At 49.6% G+C, this 20,085-nt stretch overlaps 1 protein-coding gene across 8 annotated transcripts; it reads right to left on the reverse strand.

Annotated features, from left to right (window-relative positions):
- Nucleotides 1-70: 70 nt before the first annotated feature.
- eya4 (EYA transcriptional coactivator and phosphatase 4) lies at nucleotides 71-20,025 on the reverse strand. Of its 8 annotated transcripts, none has more exons than XM_061270242.1 (19): nucleotides 19,883-20,025; nucleotides 17,212-17,276; nucleotides 8,523-8,572; nucleotides 7,488-7,612; nucleotides 6,636-6,719; nucleotides 6,047-6,124; nucleotides 5,757-5,823; nucleotides 5,545-5,684; nucleotides 5,259-5,488; nucleotides 4,547-4,727; nucleotides 4,051-4,187; nucleotides 3,894-3,977; nucleotides 2,863-2,952; nucleotides 2,674-2,732; nucleotides 2,377-2,537; nucleotides 2,151-2,265; nucleotides 1,950-2,071; nucleotides 1,562-1,662; nucleotides 71-563 (listed from the first exon to the last, which is right to left on the reverse strand). In XM_061270242.1, exons 2-19 carry the CDS (start codon nucleotides 17,242-17,244, stop codon nucleotides 483-485), a joined length of 1,938 nt encoding a protein of 645 aa, XP_061126226.1. In that variant the 5' UTR covers nucleotides 17,245-17,276; nucleotides 19,883-20,025; the 3' UTR covers nucleotides 71-482. The 8 variants fall into 8 exon arrangements, with proteins under 8 accessions (XP_061126226.1, XP_061126227.1, XP_061126233.1 ...); XM_061270243.1 differs by lacking the exon at nucleotides 1,562-1,662 and adding an exon at nucleotides 1,401-1,501 and having other exon boundaries at nucleotides 19,883-20,000; XM_061270249.1 differs by lacking the exons at nucleotides 1,562-1,662; nucleotides 8,523-8,572 and adding an exon at nucleotides 1,401-1,501.
- Between the last annotated feature and the right edge of the window lie 60 nt (nucleotides 20,026-20,085).

A 20,085-nucleotide genomic window follows, 5' to 3' on the forward strand; every position in this document is an offset into this window, starting at 1 on the left:
CACAAAAATCTTTCCCAAATAACTCAAACATGAAAATTTTGCATAGCAACAAAACCAAAAATACCCCGCCTATGTTTTGTCCTGGTTTAATATTTACACTTTTGAAAAGAACAGACATGGAAACACAATAAGGCACAACACATGATGCACATACTCAACACCCCCATTCACCACACTAAAACACCCCCCCAGAATTTTTTGTTTTCTAAACACCACGCACACCTCGCCCCTTCACTGTTATTGCAAATAATTTACACCGACCGGCGACAGACCAGAAAGGAGAAATGATATAAATGAGCCGGCATGAATTCGTTCAGTCCATTTTTGTTTTCTGTGGCTCAGTCGTCCGTTTTTGTTTTTAAGACCATTCAGTTTGTAAATCCAAGTGTTGGGAAACAACAAAAAAATGCAGTGTATATATACTTTTTTTTTTCTTAAATAGTTTTACAAAAAGGTATGAGCATGTCCATTGTGCTGAAGCGTTACAGGTACTCGAACTCCAGTGCTTGATGTAACGCCAGCAGGTCGGAGTGGCTGGATATCCTCCAGAAGGGCATGTTGTGCTGCCGAGGGGGGAAAAAATGAAAAAAAGAGTTGCTGGCCAACTCCTAGCGGTAAGACGAAACACCACAAACCAAATCCATGCAAAAGAAGCGCTCGGGGGGAATTCAATTTGCTTTCTCGTCAAGTCACACTGTTATGAAGATTGAAATGTATTGAGTTTCTTAAAGCTTCTGTCTTGGCAATTCAATGATTTGGTGAATTTTGTAAAATTTTTAATGCCCAATCTGAATTGATGCTGAAAATGTAACCCCAAATGCCATTGTGGCAAGAAAGCAAGGCAGCAATTTCTTCCAAACATTTCCTCCCATCACCCAGCAACTACTACAGGTCTATCTAAATCTATTGAAGAACATGAAAAATCTTTTTCCTACTCTAGCTCCAAGTCAAGAAGACCCCGCAAAGCTTTTGGCTAGCAGGCATTGATCAAACGGTGGAACCTCCCAAGTCGGCCGAAATGTCACTATTAGCAATCCCACAATTGTTTTTACTTTGGCTTTTTCAAACTTCAGAAAGATACCCGTCTGGCCAACATAATACCGCTAGGTGGCGCCATTGCTTTGCAAACACCTTCCAAGATTGGCTTCTTTAGAGTGCACAATCAAATGTTGAACACCTCTTCAGGCTGCAGTCAAATTTCATTGGTTTCCGTTCAGGTAAGTTGCTCTGAAATAAGAACAACTTGTCGGACTTTGGAGGTTTCACTAATCTCTCGCTATTCTTGCGCAGAAACCATCCACAGCAAGGAGCACCGGTTAAAACCCTCCAGAGCAAAGACAGGCAGGCAGGCGTCAGACTGCGCCCAGTGGGCGGGGCCACAGGCAGCGAGCTCCATTTACCTTTTTGGCCGCCTGCTCCTCTTCCGCACCGTCCCCCACTACAACATACACTACTTTCCTGCCAAACCTTTGCATTATGCGCTCAAAGCAACTCTCTTTTCCTGCAGGAGAAACAAGGAGGAAGAAGGGGTGAAAACAAAAGGAGTCCAAAAGTCATTTACCTGACCGGCGGCATGCTCCTCATCCTTGCCATCGCCAATCACAACATATGTAATGTTCGTGCCAAAGCGGGACACTATACGCTCAAAGCAGCTCTCTTTGCCTGGAGACACAAAATGGCTTTCACAGCAAACATGACTCGCTTTTCGGCAATATAGTGTGACCACGTACCGTAGTTGTTACCATAGCGACCGTCGTCCCATCCAATAAGTGTCAAAAGTCTGTCCGAGTCTTAACTGGCGGCACTAATTTTGCGACCTCGCCCTTCATTTTAAAATGATTCTGATAAAGTGCTAACAATTTGTTTTCCCTCAATGTCGTAGGACGTTGTTACCATAGCGACTATGCTGCTTCTTCGCCCGCCATCCTTGTCCCGTCCACACGTCTTACCTATTTTTGTCGCGCTGTAGATGTTCTCGATGGGGAACACGGAGCCCAGACTGTACAGGAGAATCTTGGCCAGCGCCGGGATGAGCTGCGTGGTGGTCACCAGCACGTTGACGCAGTTACTCCTGCCCGACGACAGCGCAACTGAGTACGGTTACGTCTGGCGAGCGGCGCCGGGCGGGCGGGGGGGGGGGAAGCCCCTACCTGGAGCTGATGATGGAAAGCGACTTGAGGGCGTGCGTGAGCCACGAGTCGGTCAGCGCCTCCACCTCGGCACGCAGCTGCAGCCAAGCGTCTCTCTTGGCGGGACCCAGCAGACCTGCCACACGGCGCGGGCACGTTACCACCTCGGCCAGTCAAGCGCACGCACGGGTGAGGTCGGCGATGGAATCCATATTGCTCAAACGCTGCATCCGTCTGCCGGCCTTACCCCCCACATTGTTTTTGTAGGTGCTATACAACTCTTTGACGCGTCGATAGCGGAAGGCCAGCTTCCTCATCCAGTCGACGCCGCCGCGGACGCCCGTCGCCAGGCACAGGTTGGCGCTGGTCGCCGCTGCGTGGAACCCATCGGTTGCAAAACTGTAAGTACTGCAACGACCACATGTTTGATTTCGATGAAATGTTGAACTGTTGTACAGCAGCTTAGGAAGCAACCTTTACTGACAATCGAAAAGGATCTATGTGCAACTTTCCCCAACATTATAGTTATTATTTAAATCCTCACCTTAAGTCCTGCCCGTTGTCATCGGACGATACGTCATCAATATGTACCTGATCACATTCCTGCACACACACACGACATGACACTTAAATCTTGAGTTCATCCTTTCTCCCAAAAGGCAAAACAATAGCAGGATAGTCAGTCGTGCCGCATTTTGCATCAACCGAAAGCATCACCTCAGCAGCGCCTTACCTCCAAGTCGTTAAAGAATAAGTGCGAGTCGGCCAAGTTGAAGATCATCTCCTCCATCCTCAGACCCAGCGTGACTGCCATGGGCGGGTCCTGAGTGAGGACAAAATAGCAGCGTCTTGAAGATTTTGGGCACAAAAATGATTTAGGGACACACGCTCATCGCCATGCACCGCACATGATAGACAGGCTGCACTTGTTCCGTCCCATCAACATTCCTGCTGGCTTGCTATGTGTGTGAGGCTCAGCTGCAAAAACCATCACGCGCGATAGGTCGGGTGGAGGGGGTCTGTCATAACACCAGAATAGAAGCGAGCCAACTGACGGACAAGAGTGAAAGTGGGCGAGAGAGGATGGGCATTCCCAAGTGTGACCTCAAACAAGATGGAGAAAGAGCTACACTGTGCGTACACAGCGTTCTCCCGTCACTGCATCTTTTCTCTCCAGCGTGACCCCCCCCCCCCCCTCCCTCACCACAATGGCGGCCAGAATTGTTTTTCAACTTCCCACAATTACAAATGGGGATTATGACACAGTGTGAGAATGCCGCTCCTCTTTATTTGTCCACCCCCCCCCCCCCTTAAAGCAGGCAACGCCGTGCCAATGCATCCTCGCGGTCCTGCGGTTGCTATGCCAACGGCGTAAACACTATTTTGAGAGAGGTGCGAACAGACACAGCTGCCGCTATCTCTCATGCGAGCGAGGCCTCGGGGCGGGCGGGGGGGGGGGGGGGGCGCTCTTATTTTAAGGCGTACATTCAGGCGCATCGGTGCAAATGGGCGCAAGCGGGAGACGCTAAGTCGACTTTATCGGACGGACGCGCTGTAGTGATGACATCATGCGACCCCTTCCGTTTGTTTACAACCTAGGCCGGAGGCGCAGGGCTCTCCGAGACTCAACTGGTTGCCTTTGGCAGTTCTCCAAAAACAAACACTGAGCTGAGCGCCACGACCTGAATTTCAATATTTGTTTACTCCCAAGTCGGTTGATCTCAATCAGCAATTTGAATGCCGGCAGCATGTCCAGTGTCTGACCTTGCCGTATTTCTGCGCGTAGGAGCCCGTGAGCAGAGAATGGAAAACGATGATGGTCTCGTCCAGATCCCACACGAAAACCCTCTGCCGGAACAAAAGGAAACGGGCCGTGGGCAAGACAACATGGAGGAGGTAAGCGCTCTTTCAGGGAAGTTACCTCCAGGTCGCTGTCGGGCGGAGGCGAGGGGTTGTTCTTGCGGCTCCTGCCCCGCGACTTGGACGTGCCGCTGCGGCACGCTCGCTCGTCCAGCTCCTTGATGGGTGTGGAGGGCCTCTGCACCGTCTCAAAGTCTCCTGACAACATAATGCCCCATTTAATTGAGGTTCCCCCCCCACCCCTATCCTAAAGCTACAGTCCAAATTCCCAATGGGTTTGCATGCATGCACACACATGCAGCAAAGGCCACACGCTTCCCACCGCACTGCGGTAACCCCAACTCACTCACTCACTCAAGCAAGCTTGGCCTCTCGTATTGTTATGTCTCAATCTGAACGAGGGCGGCGAGAAGAGAACGAGCGAGAGCGCAACGATAAGCTCTTCGATTAGCCGGGCCAAGATAAGCTACAGTGAAAGGAGGCCAAAAAAGCGAGCGAGGCAAACCTATTGGGACACGTGATGATCTCAAATGTAGCAAAATGTAACACGTTCCCACCTGGGTGAAGTTCTGCCGCCTGGCCCGTCATGGCCGGCGTGGGGTCCTGCAGTTGGTAGGCGGCCACGGTGGCGCCGGCGCCGCCATCCACGCCGCTGGCGGTCATATACGTCCCGTACGTGGAGGCGGAATAATACTGGGCGTACTGGTTTTGGCCAAAGCTGGTGTAGGAGGGATATTCCTGCGCGACAAGAGTTGTTCTGTGATTTTTTTTTTTTCATAAACAAGACAGTGTTCCTCTCCATGTTATCTCAAGTTCCATTTGCAAAAGGGCGCTTTTGATGGATTTTACGGAGCCGGCAGCGGCGGCAGAAGGCGCTTTTACGAGTCCGCTCGCAAAATCCGCGAGGCTTTCTAAACCCGAGCGTGCCGCACTAACACGCACGTTTGAAGACTGCCAAAGAGACAATCCATCCAGCAGACACGGCCAAATATTCCCAATAAAGTCTCTATTGTCAAATCGTCGTATTTGATTTGCGTGTCTGTAAAAATACTTTTTTTTTTTTCGAGTTAACTGCTATTGCAAATGTGCCTTTGCGGGAAAAACAAAGCTTGAGCTGGTCCGATGACGTCGCTTGGAGCCGCTCGTGTAACATCTGCGCCGACGCTGACAAAATGCCAAGAAAAGTTGCGTGGGAAAGTTCATCTTGAACAATGGCTTTGCCTTGGTTTTGTTTTTGCGAGATGTGCTGAGGAAGCCGCAAGGTGCTACCTGCTGAGTTGCAGTGTAGTTGGCGGGGCTGGAGACGGAATTGTTGCCGGCGGCGTAGAGGCCCGACGACGGCGTGAAACTTGAACCTGGCATCTGGTAGGGCGAGTAGGGCGTCTGTCCGGGTTGGGGCGTGGTAAAGCCCGGGCTGTAGCTCAGGCCCGTCTGGAGAGGCGACTGACTCTGGGCCAGGCCGCTCTCCGTCTTGATGCCCGGCAGCATCACGCCCAGGTCTAAACGGCCAAATGCCGATCAGGGACCATTTGACAACGCCGCCGCAGCGCCTCACCGTAGCCGGACAGTCCGTAGGCTTGGCCCGTTTGCGAGTACGTGTAGACGGCGGGCTGCTGCATGCCGCCGAACTGCGGCTGGCCCGCGTACGCTGGCATGGACGGGGCTGGCGGCGTGGACAGGATGTGTGGGTACGGCCTGAAGCGGACAGACACACCAAAAGTTGGCAAGTAAATCCTTGTGGCTGGGTGGGACGAACGGGCCACTCACTTTGAAGGGTACAAGGGAGGAGAGTACTGGTGCGCTGAGCGGGGACTGTAGCCGCTGCTGGTAATGACTGCACACAAATAAAAACAAGTATTAGCACTGCAAACGTTAAGCACCCTCCATTGTGTGCGTGTCCAAATAATCCAATGTATGTGCCCTCTCTTGGCAGCGCCGCGCTGACGTCATCCGAGGCCAAGCCGAGGCGTTTCGGGATTAAAGTTTTCAGCGAGGACGGCGCTCAGCTCAAATTGATGGTGAGTTCCTCCACCCTCGCAAATGCGCGCGCGCGTTACCTGAGCCGGCGTACGAGTCCAATACGGCGTCGCCTGTCGTGGTCACTGCATCGCTGTTGTTCATGGGCTCCGTTTTCACTTTGAAATCAAGTCGAGTAAGGAATTCAAGTCAGAGGCGCACAAACAAACAAATGAACGCGGCAAAAGTCGACACCGTTCACCATGAGCCACATTTCCACCGAGCGAGGCCGTGCAGTTTAACCTTGTCTAGGGCGCCGTTTTTTATTTTATTTTAAATCCTACTCCGATTGTGGTGAACTGAACCGGACCCCTTGGTGGAAATGACCAACAACCATTTGGACACAATTAGATCAGTGGCGGGGAAACCTTTTTTCCTATTTGTTCTCAGAAATGAGAAGTGTTTTTTTAAAAATGGATTTTGGAATTGACATGGCAGGCCGCCGTTTCCCCGCCGCTGTCCTAAACGCTTGACAACCGTGCTGACGTTTCAAAACATGCACACGCTATGACAGACGGCAAACTCGAAAGCAATCGGAGTCCATTCAGCAAAAAAAAAAAAAAAAGCGTTAAAGGTACACGTAGGTGTCGGAAGGGCAGCTTGTCAGTCCACACACATGCACCTCTGTACCATAGTCCTTGGAGGTTGGCGCCGGGGGCGGGCTGCTGCAGCCCAGCAGCCATTCGGCCGTGTTTAGAACAGTCATGTTTTCACCTACAAAACGCAAGGCGAGCACTGTGAGCTCACAACGCACTGCAAATAAAGAAAGAAAAAGACTCCAATGCTGCCCCGTACAATTGAAATATTGTCAATATCCATGTTACGGGCTCCTGTCCCCCCGCCGCTGACATCAGGTGAGGGGAATGCGAGCGATGTGGTTTGTTTTGGCCGCCGGCGCGCCGTCCCGCCTCGAGTCGGCTTCGGGCCTCGCTAACTGCGAGCTCATGGCCAAATGATTAAAACGTGTCGTAGTAGGATGCGGAGGTCAGCGCCGAGCAGGGGGGGTGGGGGAGGGGGAATACGGTGGTCTGAAAGAGCCGAGGCGATGACTGACGTGAGGCTTTAATGCTCTTGTCGGGGAAATAGTTTCCAGTGGGATTTTGGAGCCTTTAGTCGGCGCCGGCTGCCAAGTGGTTAGCGGCAAAAGTGCCTCAGTGTGTGTGTTTACACTGGAGCGCTCGTGCCAGCGTTGTTGGCACGTCACGGGAAGGGCAAAAACGCTCTCCGACGGATGACTCCGACTTCTATTGTTTCAATCGTATGCTTATGTCTTCAGGCAGAGGGTTGGAAACAAACTGCTTGCTCAAAAGAGGACATCAGAAGTCAAAGTTGGGCCCTAAAAGAGTAGCTAGCTAGCACAAGATGGTGCTGATTTTGAAAATAGATTTTACAGAGCGCTGCTGTAATTCTATGAACTTAAGTCAGTTACTCGGTCCACACTTCTTTTTATTTGATTTTTTTTTGATGACCAACAATGCTCACCTCCCGTTCCGTTGGCGCTGATTGCGGAGGGGCTGCCGAGGTTGCTCTTGTCTAGCTTGGAGCCGCTCGAATCTGCGCCACCCACGCGATTATGAGGACTGGCTAGGTCCTGCATTTCCATAGGCCTGCAAGGGTCCAAAGTGAATAAAAAAAGAAAAAAGACGTCGTTAAGAGGTGCACTTAGAGATGTGCGTGTATCGGTAAAGCCTTTTCGTCCTGTTGTTTATTTAGATTGAACGTAACCATGGCAACAGCTCCCGCGGGATGTAAATAAACCTCAAAAGAAGCAGGAGAAGGAACATTGCCGATGACTTTTGCGTTGCACGCCGGCCGCCACGAAAGCCGCAAGCAGACGCGTGCCAAGTCGGCATGTTGACTCAAGCGTGTGTCGCCGCCGCCGCCCGAGTGTGTCGTGACGGGCCGCTCACACTTTTCAAAGGCAGAAGACGGGAGGGAGAATCCAAACAAACACGCACGCGGTTCTGGAAGGCGGCTCCCGCCTTGCACTGCTCTGCCCTGCCCTGCCCGTCCGCCTGCTCTGGGCTCGGCCCGGCTGACAAACCCGCAAGTGAGACTGGCGGCGTTAAACATTTCACTCACACCGGGAGCAGACTTGGCTCCACTTGAGAAAGTTAAACATTCCAACTCCGCTTTTTTTGTACATCTTAGACCTAATCAGTGTTCTGGACAAGCTCCTCCTTTTTTTTTTTTGGCTCTTTAACTTTGAATAGAAGGAAATGACTCTTTGCCATATTTGGCCTTTTTTTTTTGGTGGTGGCAGCGGTCGGTGTTTCATCAACTCTTCTCTTCTGCTTTTCCCATTAAGACGCATGACTTGATATTGCCGCGTGCAGATGTGGAAAATGGAGCGCAAGGATTGGTGTGAAAAGGCCACGCTCGCATCCCGCCGTGTAGTTGATGCGCAAATATTCACGCCGCTCACATTCGATTTGAATTTGAAAATGATGGAAATAATTCAGCTCATATTACAAGGTCCCACTCTCTATTTTTTTTTTTGCTTAAATGTTCCTTTACCTGCTGTCGGAAGGGTCTGGAACATGAGAGTCACTGTTTGTATTCTTCACCTGCAGAGCAGAAAGATTCCATGAGTCAACAACAAAATGATTTCCACTTTGCATTAAATAAACCGACTTGACTTTTCTGCCCTCCTTCCTTCCTTCCACGTGGGAAGAATTGTATATTGTTAAACGTAAATAACAGAGGCGTTAACTTTTGACTTTCTCTTGTTCACCGTTGACCCTGAACCAGGGCCACTTGGAGCCCCCTTACTCTCCTCTTAAAAGGGTTGAAAGGTCACGGCGGGGTCACTTTAGGTCGCAAGGAGCTTTCACCTCTCTTTGGCGGCCGACACTATAATGCCGTGTGACATTTGCTCACGTCAGTCAGCGCACGCCCGAATTTGTACACTTTATGGATGTAACCAAGAAAACGTTAAAGTTGTGTGTGTGTGTGCGCGTGCGCGACTCACTGCCGCAGCGGGTCTCTATTAAAATTCCTCTGTCTTATTTGGAACAGGAACTAATTAGGACAGTAAATGGAGGGCGGAGCCTCAGGCAATGTGTACCAGCTGCCCCCTAATCACTGTGTCAACACGCCGCCGAGGTGTAGCCCACGCGTGCCGGGGACGCACGCACACACACACACACACACACACACACACACAACATAGGCGGCGAGACTTTTGCAATGAGCACAATCATAGTCGGTGGGAACAAAGCGCCGAGCCAAGCAGCTATCTGGAAAGGAAAATTCCGCAATGATCAATGATCGTCCGCTTTTTCTCCCCCCCGGTATTTGTTTCAAGAGTCCAAAATGGTATTAAAATTCCACCGCGTGTCAGTTGAGCACAAGAATTGTGTTTAGGTTCCATGTTTCTGATTAGAGGTTCCACGCAATAAGAAGTCCCCGCCCGCCATGGATCACTTTACAAGCACTTTCATGTCGCATTTCATGCTTTGCTGAAATTTAACAAGGCTGTCTGTCAGTCACGGCGCCGGCGAGAGCACGCACGCACAAGCACTTTGATAATCCCGGACCAAGTTTAGCGTTCTTCATCATCATTCTTCAATCATTAAATGCTTGAAATTTTGCATCGTCTCGTAGGGACGAGCGGCCGGCCCGAAAGAGCCATCTGTGTCAAAAAGGCTCGACCTTTGAACCCGGCGCTCGGGTGAGCGCCCGTGAACACAGCCCGCCTGATGTCGCCTGGAGTCCCTCAGGGAAAAGAAGGACCACAAGACCTACCTCCAGGTAATTAGTGCTAAATTAATAACTATGTAGTAGTTATGTAGAATTAATGATTGTGTGTGTGTGTGTGTGTGTGTGTGTGTGTGTGTGTGTGTGTGTGTGTGTGTGTGTGTGTGTGCGCGCGCGCGCACGCACGCACTTCTAAAATTTGCATGCACATGACGTGTTGAGTTTAAGAATTTTAAAACGACCATTCATTCCCCTTTAGAAACTCAGCATCATTTTGTTAATTTTCACTTTTTTGTAAGTATTATTTTGATCGTTGATATGACACACACACACACACAAGCCTTATAAGCGTAAATCCCAATTTGCAATTTTTTCGCATCTTGCCCAAAATTTTGACATCAACCAATCATGAGCAAAAACATACGAGCGGAAATAACTCTGCACGCTTACCTGAAGAGCGCCGTCAGATCACTTTAACGTTGCGCACTTGTGCGCATTACACAGCCGACCGACTCATTCAGTGCTCAGACGGCGCAAGGGCTCGCTCGCTCGCTCGCTCGCTCGCTCGGTCCAAGTGTGTTAACGGTCCCGCAGGTGGCAACGGCGCTCTGCGTCTGGCTATGCGTGGCAAATTAATTCCCTCCGTTCATCTCGAAAGCGGTAGCTTTTCTTCAAACGTCCTCCAAAGTTTGGAAGTTGTCATTCAAAAGGCAAAGAGGAGCACGTCCTCGCCGGCGCTCCATCCATGCACAGCTGCCGTCTTGCTCAAGTCCAGCCTTTCTCTGGCGCTTCCTATCCCCTCCTCCTCGGTCGGTCGGCCTCCTGCCTCCCTCCCTCCCTCGCTCCTCCTCGCACTCGCTCTCCCACCTGTCACTCAATTCACATTTGTAGTCGGTCAACTTTCGTGTCATTCGGTTAAAGCATAAGTTGCAAAGTCAAAAAGGAATCTTCTCCACATTTGACCTATCGTCACAATTTGGATGATCCAAGAAATAATAACCATAATTTTATATATTCAAGTGAAAATGGATGCGGACAAATGTTTGAGTGATTCGAAACAATTCTCAGAGCTCGCTTCAACTCGATTGACTCTCATCTCTGCCTTTACAATTTCGCACTGTGCCGTAAAAAGCGGAGGGCAAGCCATAAAATTGTCACCATGCAACACACACACTTTTATGAGCACCTGAGCGCCCCACACAGCAGTCGGTGTTAAATGCAGCCACCTGGGAAGCACGTGTGGGTCACAACGTGTGTGTGTGTGTGTGCGTGTGTGTGAGTTCTACAATCCAACACAATGTTTTGTTGTTTATGGCTAAAAAAAAACTGACCGCATGGTACGAAAACATGGACGTAAATACGCAAACGCGTCAAGTGAATTTCTAAGCCAAGTCCATAGCAAATAAAAGTAAGGCCTTGGCGCCATGCTCCACGGTGGGCCCACCCCAATAAAAACATTGATTGATAGCGTGTGCGAGGGCCCGCGTGCTTTGGCGAGGCCGACGTGTCGGAAGAGATTAAAGGTGTGGGCCGAAGCGCCGGACAACTCAAGCTCTGCGAGGAAGGAGGGAGGTAGGGAGGGAGGCGGGGTGAGGGGCCGCTCGCCTCCCCCCAAAAATCATCCCTGACGAAATATTTTCACAGCAAGTGGAGAAGGCAAGTCAGGGAGGCTTGAAAAGGGAAAAAAAAAAAACAGTAGCCCGGCCGGCGGGGGCGTATCACAGGAGAGACAACAAAACGGGTCGTAAATGACAAGTGGACCCGCTCGGGCTTTTGTTGACATTTTCTCACAACAACATCAAGACGGCCGTTTGTCTCCCAGCGGACCGAAACGGGCCAATTAACAGCGCTACTAAATCTCCGTTCTTCGGGTACAACATTTGAGATCAAGTTGAACCTTAGTTTTCCTGCTTTATCCCCAAAAAACAAATTGTTTGAAAACCAACGCAATCGTTCCCATCGGAAGCACGTTCGATCCGATTGATCCGTTCAAGACGGCAACATTGGCACATTGACTTGAAAATAAGAAAAGGGAAATTGTCCCTTCATTTCCATTTGTCCTACATGCCGTCCTCCGTCATTGTGTCTCTGGCACACACGTTTACCTGTCTGCCCCCCCCCCCCCCTCCTTCCCTCCCTGACCCTCCCTCGCTCAAAGCACTCGTCTCTCTCTCTCTCTCCATTTGTGTGAGTGCTTATCACCGGCGTAACCCAATCCCCTTCCTTTCATGTAAAATACATTGTGCCTCGCCCGCCCCGCCCGGCCGGCCCCCAGCAGTTGTGCCCCGGCCCGGGGAGGTGTAAAACTATCCCTCGTCTTTATGTCTCCAAAAATGACCCTTTCTTTTTTTCTTCAGGTGTACTAGGACAAGAGAGCAAAAGAGGGAGGGGCTTTATGTGAATGCGCTCCCCCCCAAAAAACAAAAAAAAAAAACAGGCCACCGCCTCCCTCCTCTCGTTTTGCCCGCTGACATTCACACGAATGCGCCACCTTAGGAATGTCACGGGAAAAGAAAAGAAATTTCCCCCCAGAGGAATCAAATCTTTTTTTTTTTTTTTTGCAAATTGCCCCAACCCGAAAGAGCTCAAAGTGTCGTCCCATTGCGACGTAAAGTCGAGGCCACAATTATTGATATATTGAATTGTGAATGGCTCTCCATGCTCGCCGCTGCCCCCGGTGGTCCTGATTGAATGCCGCTTTACACAAATGAAAAGTAACTGATGGATTCCGCGCGGTTAATTGCCAAACGTTTGGCCCGGGCTGCCCCCGCCGAGCTAATCTGATGAGAGTGATTAAAAAAAAAACCACACACACGAGGAGAAACCCACACCGGCCGGCCTACGGATGGCTAGACACGCACACGCACACACGCATATGGCAGCAAAGTCAGACAGTGGGAGAAACGTTTGCAGATTGAACAGATTGTCTGTCTAAATTTCACAGGACACCAATGATGAATGACTTGGTTGTTTGCCGCCATTTTGTCTCGCTGCTGCTCTCACATTTTAAAACGCTGCGACACTTAGCTTAAGTGACTCTGAAACTTTGGTTGGTCGGCCCAGGAAAATCCATCCACTACTATCGTACCTCGGGGGTCATCACGGGGCTTTTCCAGAGGGCGCTACATTTCAGATGCCCAATTGAAAATCGAAAAAAGAAGCAGCCGTGCGAGATGATGACTTAGTGGCATGGAACGCTCAGAGGTGCTGCTGCTGCTATTTGGAAGCTGAGGAAACACAATCCCCCCCCCCTGCCCTCCTTTTTTCCTGACCTGACCACAGCCACTGCACAAGTTCCACCCCCACGCACTTACACCAGGACCCCCCCAAACCACATCCTCCCACCCCACACTCCCCTCAAAAATCTAACAAACCGCCCCGTGAGCGCCACAACATCTCGACCTGCAAACTTTTGCACACCAGTCAACCACGTAACCAACACGCATGACGAAATGATGCCACTGTGGGTATTAAAATCGATGTTAAAAATCACCCTTAGGAAAACATTGGAGTCTCTTAATGTTATACAAAAGGTGAGGATCAAAAAAATAGGACCACCTAGTATGATGCAGTGCAATTTGAAACCGCTGTAAATAATAAACAACGTGACAGTCGGTCTCAATCCAGATTGGCATCCCCCCCAAAAAAGAAATATATTTTGGATACACCTCATGTGCATGCAACGTTGTGGCCGATGGAGTCAGCCAGTGGCTTCTTCTTAGTCCGAGCTATGTCATCAAATGTGTCATGAAGGCCTTCTGTGGGCCTTTGTGTGCCTAGGGCCAAGTAGGATGCTTCTTTTGTGAAGATAGCAATCCGATACACAGGCAGCCCGCCAGCGGGGGTGTGTGTGTCTTGTGTGTGTGTCGGGGGGGGGGGGGGGGGTAAATGACGAAGAAGATGGAGGGCGTTATTCTCATGGGCAAGTCCCTGCTGTCTGGGACCCCCCTTAGGGCCCCCCCCCCCCTCACTCATACCTGGCTGTCTGCTCTACCTGTTGTCGCAATTTTAGACTTTCCATGCTTCCTTCTTCTCCCCTTTCACCCTGGCGCACTTCCTCCCCCTCGACCCCATTTTAACTCGCGCGGTATTTTAAGTGATTTTATGAGGAAGACGATATGAAGTGTTTTTTTAACAGCCCGCTATGGCGGAACAGCTGGCTGTTAGCTTCTATATTGAATCTTTGCTGAGAGCAGATGGTGCTTGCGTGTGTGCGCGTGTTAGCGTGCAGCGTCGCGACCTACGTATCTCCTGTCTGTCGAGGCCGAGCCTTGAAAAGAGGTTTTTGAAGGATATCTACCTTATGTCGTGATGTCATCAGCAGCATTATTTAACAGGCAGCTGGGAGGCCATTCATCATTTAATTAAAAGGCGTCTGAAAAGGAGCTCGCTCGGGCCTAATGACATTAGCTTCAATTATTCATGACGATGCTGCTGCCGTTGCTGCCGCTGCTGCTGATGCTGCTGCTGCACACATGCGCAGAGGGCATTTTGGACTGTACCTCCCGAAATGAAAAGGTCTTCTAATTTTGAGACAACCGAGAGACCAAACCGTACTTGAGTCATTTCAAATGTATGTCATACGTTTTTAAATCATCTGACCAGATACACAACATTTGTTGTTTTAGTGCTGATGTCGCAACAACAGAAATGGCAACATGCCTCATTGTTGTTTTAGTGCTAATGTGGCAAAAAAAAAAAAAAATAGTGGCAACATTTGCCACATTGTCTGCATCAAGAGTCAGGTCAAAGGCAAAGCGGCCTCTACATCCGCTCCCGATACCGCTGCGGTTCCGTGCCGCACAGACAGAAATCCAATCCCTCGGCAGCGGAGCAGCAGAGGAAGTTGTCACCGCGGGCGACTTGGTCTGGTTCCTCGGTAACCAACGCGCCATTGTAGCCATCCGATTACCTGCCCGGCCGGCCGGAAAATGAAAAAAAAAACAGGAAAATGGCCGTGGTTTTATTTAAGGTGAGGCCGCAATAAAATGCTCATCTCAGGCTTGTAAAGTCTTTGAGTAATCAATAAAGACGGGAATCTTTGAGACAGAGTCTCCACTGGAATGACCTCAGCCGTCCGTCCCACACCGCCCCGCCATGAGCGAGCGTATTGGTAAAACAGAGAGCCAAACACCTTGACGCACTCAACAGACACCCGAGCGCAAATATGGTGCGGTTTCCTGTCTGCTGCCTTTCGCTCGAAAAGAAAGCCCACGCTGCTTTTTTCTGCGCCGCTCTCGATGGATTCTCCAGTCCGTTTGGCGCGTCCTCCGCGCTTGACTCTGACCCGCTGACCTCGCGTCTCCGTGACGCTCTAGCACCTTTGAAAGCTCGCTAGCGCCAAGCTAATTATCATATTACACCCCCCCCCCCTCCGGAAAAACAAAAAAAAAAACCTAAGCAAAAGCTGACAAGCGCACACACAAATTCCTCACCGGGGGGAAAAATAGTTCACCTTTGAACACAACCTGGCTAACCTTTGCCCGTCTCGGCTAACACGGCAGGGGAGGCATCGAGGAACTGGCAAAAGCAAAAGAACATTTTTGGGCGGCATGAATGGATTGGTGATGCTGCAAATTAGAATCAAATCTTGACGTGAAACCAAAAATTGCAAACAAAACATCACACGACCTTTGTCGACGAAGCCGTAAAACATGGCACCACCGTATACGGTCAACATTTTAAACGTAGCCTCGGATTAAAAAAAGACCCCTCAGATTAAGGTGGCCGCGCTGAGGTCCACTCTCAGCTGTCAGCGAGGCATCAATCTTTCGGGAATCACAAGCGATTATTGGCACGCCGCTCTCCGAGCAAACGCCTGCACTCCTGTCGTTAGGCAGATCCTAAAAAAAAAAAAAAAATGGCGGCCTCGCTCGTGTTTGGCCGCCGCCGCCGCCGCTCCGTGTATGTTTGCGCAACGGCAATCGTATGGGACCGTCGGGGTGCAACCCGAGCCCCCTTTGCCCCTTCTAACTTGGTCGCACACAAACCGGGACAGCTGCTCGTCTCTCCCAGCGCGCCGCAACTAAAAGAACCCAAAAACAAAAAACATTTTCTGACGGATATTTACTGTGAATCATCCTGATTTGAGTATGAATTGAAGTTAAGTTGCCGGCAAAATCGAGAAGCTTCCACCGGTCATTTTGAGCTGGTGTCCATGCTAAATCAAACTCATAGTTGACACAAAGACGTCATCATCGGCGTGGGGGGGGGGGGGGGGGGGGGGGGGGAGGGTCGAGGAATTGTTAACACCGTTTCCTCACAGCTAAACAAGTACGTGACAACAGGTGGAGCGGGACAGTTAAACAGGCTAAAAGTAGCATTAGCAAGCACTTTTGGCCGGGACCCAGACTCCTTCCAGACCGCCCCCGCAGGGACCCCAGACGGCAGGTTGGCCCTCGGACCGCGACCCAGATGACGTGCGCTGGTGGGAAGCGGAGGGACTTTAAAGGCGAGCAGGGAGGACAAGGGTTGCGGGGGGGGTTGTTCCCTGGAAGTCGGGACTATCAAGTATCAACAGACAACTCCCCGAAACTCCGTTTCCGTGGTCACCCGAGACGCGCCTTTTTCAATACGCACCTTGAATGTTGAAAATGTGCACTTACGTAACGTTCTCCTTCAATGATCCTCATTAGTTGAAATAAAAAAATAAAAAAACAAGAAGCGGGACATTTGCCAGGTGACTACTCAGAATGTCACGGCGGAAACATTTCGACGTGTTTCCCGAAAGCCGATCTTGTAATAGGATGAGCGTACATTGTTCATTTGGCAAACGTTTCCTCTGGCTTTGGTTAACCTTTTCCACAATGCAGAGGATGCTTTTTGTTGTTGTTGTTGTTGTCACCCTTCCTTCAGGCAACCTGCATATAACTTGAAAAAAAGATCCCAATACTGTTCCTGCCTCAGCCTTTAGTTCACATTTGCACGAACAATTGAAATCTGTGCGCCGCCGCTATCTCATTTCCAGCAATGAATCAATGTGGCCGACGCAAAGCTCAAATTCGCCTCATAAGTGATGTCAGCGGCCTATTTAAAGCAAGTGAAGTAACCGAGGAATATAAAGGCGTTAATATTTAATCACGTGGCGCTGCAAGACAAGACCTATTTCTTTGTCCCCGCTCACGCACACACTCGGGCCCGCCGCCGACCGTACATTTGAGTGACGGCGGTCCGCCGGGGTCGGCCTGTAATGCACACGGCTGCTTTCTCGCGGGGCGACATCAAAAGTGCGGCAGAACAACATAGTTGATGCGTTGCGGCCCACGGTCAGGGCAGGGAGGGGCTCGGTCGGGGTTGCTGGGCGGTCCGAGGCTCGCCCGAGGAGATGAAATTACACCTGTGCTGCTAGCTGACTAACGACTTTGAAATACGAGCGCACCTCGTTCGCCGCCAAAATCATTTTCCCAACAATATGCGGCCAACCTTTAAATAAGCAAAATGGGAACGCGAGCGCTGATTGTTGTTCCAATTCCATTCGTAAAAGATGCAGTGGCGAGCGAGAACTTGCCATTTGCTCGCTGAGGTCCTGCGAGGCCTCCATGGCTCGTGGCCTTCAAACCTCACACGCGTCAACTGCAAAAAAAAAAAAAAAAAAGAACAATACAAATCAAATCACCAAATTCATCCACTTTTAAAAGTTCCGCTAACAAATGTTTACTTGCCTCTCTGATCGTTTTTTTGATTATTAAAATTTGTTGACTATTGTTAATGGAGATTGACTGAAATAAATAATAACATCCAAACACTTATCTTCTGTGTGTGTGCGTGCGTGTGTTGATGTGTCAGTCCGGGGTTGCGCCGCTCTGTTTATGTGTGAGCAACAGGAGACGGACGGGAGACGGCCCGGCGGCGTATCGTCTTCAGCCCGAGGACCAAGCGGAGAGATAATTGCACGAGTAAATATCAACAATGAAAAGGGAGACGCGTAAATGATCTGCCGCGCTTGGCCCACAGACACACTCGGGAACAAGAAGAGTGACCGGGCGACGGCATTGTCGTACCATTGTCCGACAAGGTGAGACAGAGAAGATAAAATACCGAAACGGCGACGAGCGAAATATTTTTCCCATCTGTGACAAAATGCCCACCATGAGAAGGTCGCCATATAGCTTTGCCTACTAGCGTAATGCTAACACATGATAGGAAACGCCACAGACAAGCGGAACACAAACGGCGTAGCAAAACGTATAGACCGGCAATATAAAACGAGCGTGTGGAGCTGAGACCCCATGTACAGCAAAAGCATCCATGTCTGCGTTATACTGCCCCCAGGTGGGACCAGAAGGAGCAGCACAATGGCCAAAGAAAAGTGTTAAAAACATCCGTTTCATTTCTTTAGAGTATTTAATTGACATTTCTATTTTTAGAATGACTATCGTAATGATTTTTTTTTCCAATGAATATTTGGGGTTTTTTAGGGGGGCAGGTGAATTTCCGTCGGCCGCGAAAGACGATTTGAGATCCAAGCGTCGATTGTCGCTGTGTACATAAATGCGACTGACATTTTCCCGCTCGATAAGAGTCCCAAGTCGCTGGCATCCTTTTAATTTTTCATAGCTGCCCCCTCGCCTGGAACCCGAGACAATAATGCATCTGGAGCCAATTGATTTACAGATAGCGCCACCGCAACAGCCTCACCTTTTTGCCGAGGCCGCTCAATCTCCTCTAATTAAATTCCTACGGAGTGAACATTCTCCCATGAAAAGTTGCAATGAATCATACTTGCATTCCCGCTGCCCGGCCCGGCTTTGTCTCGACGGGGATTGGAGGGCACCTGACACTGCGCAAAATCAATGCTGCCTGCCATTTCCTCCACGAACCCACAAGAGAGAATTCAATTTCCCACTGTAAGCTATGCTGATTGGGAGGGGGGAGAATTAAAAGGTGGCCTACAGTGTGATCATATATGTTGAACAAACCGCAAGCTGAGGTTGCGGTGAAAGGCCCGGCTAGTCATCTTGATTCATATTCTATGCATTTCTTCATTGTCACAGAACGAGGCGGAGGGACAAAGGCGCCATTCTAGCGACTCCCGGACGCCGCCGCCGACGGAAGGTGGAAGGACTTGCGATCCGAGGCAAAGTGACAACCAGAGATTGGCCTTTAGGAAAGGTTCAAAATTCTCTTCTGTCCTCCACTGTGTTTATTAACGGTCAAAAAAACAACAGCAATCAACCTAACACCACGCACGGAAAGGTCACTTAGTATTCGAAATATCCCGACCATTATAAATCGTATCATTTATTTCCAGAGCCCAGGAATGACATCTGCACAAGTCATCCCGGCTATGCGTCTATAGCTCTTGAATTTATGTCCGCTCTGTACGCATGTGAAATGTAATCCCGCAGCATGCGCGTTAGGACGCGCTCGCTCCAAGCCGTCGAGGGCAGGCCGAGGAGTCCGAGGCGTTCCCGTTTCCCCACATTTCTGCTAGGAACGCAAATGCCACGTGGGTTGACGAATCACCCGGGGGAACTGCCGATTTGATTTCATTTATACGCCAGTGATACGGCCCGCACACAGACTGGAGAGGACCACAACTGACCTGCACATATGGCATGTGGTGACAGAAAAAATTCACAATTCAATTAGGACTTGAAATTGATCACCTATTAAAACCCCCGATATCAAGTCCAAACATTCAAGGGAATTCCATCAAATAATGTCCAAATAAATTAACAATTTGAATATTTGACATTTTCAAAAAAAGAAAAAGACCATTTAAAAGAAATCCATTTAGAGAAAAAAAACCCAATTGAATTGCAAAATGAACCAAAACATTAAAAGTGTAACCTCTGTCCAGTCCAGAAATTAAGGGGAAATAGACCATTTCAATTTTGATCATTTTATTTCATTTTGGTTGTATTTTGTTGAAATCCACTTTAAGTATTTAAGTTGCCATTTATAAAGTGAACAGTGTAATTTGTCATTATAGACATTAGTTGTCAGTAGTTCAGTCATTTCAAGTCCAAAAATGTTAATCAACTCCATCAATTACTTTCAAGACAACAATCTTTAAATATTTGAAAAAGAATATAAATCTTTATATGAACCCATTCTAATAATTTTTTTGTAACACGCACAGAGGTTTGCTTTTAATTATTATGAATGATACACTTTTGTAAGTATCCAGCAGACTGTTGTTAAGCAATAGATAATTTAATAAATGTCGGCTATACCTGTGTGGTGCCAGCAAGTAGTCGGGTCCCAGGTCCGGTTTACTCGCTGGCGCGTGTCATCATCCTGATCCGCTTGCTCTCCCCGCAGGCTGTCACTGACCTGTTTACAACATCGCCACTCCGAGCGGAGCCCCCAAACAAACTCTGAACAACTGCGAGTTCCCAAAATGGAACTTTCAGAAAGAAGGCAGCAGACAGCGGCG

The sequence above is a fragment of the Syngnathus typhle genome, linkage group LG22 (genome assembly GCF_033458585.1).
Source record: "Syngnathus typhle isolate RoL2023-S1 ecotype Sweden linkage group LG22, RoL_Styp_1.0, whole genome shotgun sequence".
NCBI classification, from domain to species: domain Eukaryota; kingdom Metazoa; phylum Chordata; class Actinopteri; order Syngnathiformes; family Syngnathidae; genus Syngnathus; species Syngnathus typhle.

Excerpts from the sequence above, each read along its gene's own strand:
- eya4 (XM_061270242.1), bottom strand. The coding sequence starts at position 17,244 with ATGGAGGCCTCGCAGGACCTCAGCGAGCAAATG. Across the intron at positions 4,188-4,546 it reads GGCGGCAGAACTTCACCCAG|GAGACTTTGAGACGGTGCAG; the intron begins GTGGGAACGTGT and ends TTATGTTGTCAG. Across the intron at positions 1,663-1,949 it reads CTACAGCGCGACAAAAATAG|GCAAAGAGAGCTGCTTTGAG; the intron begins GTAAGACGTGTG and ends TTGTGTCTCCAG.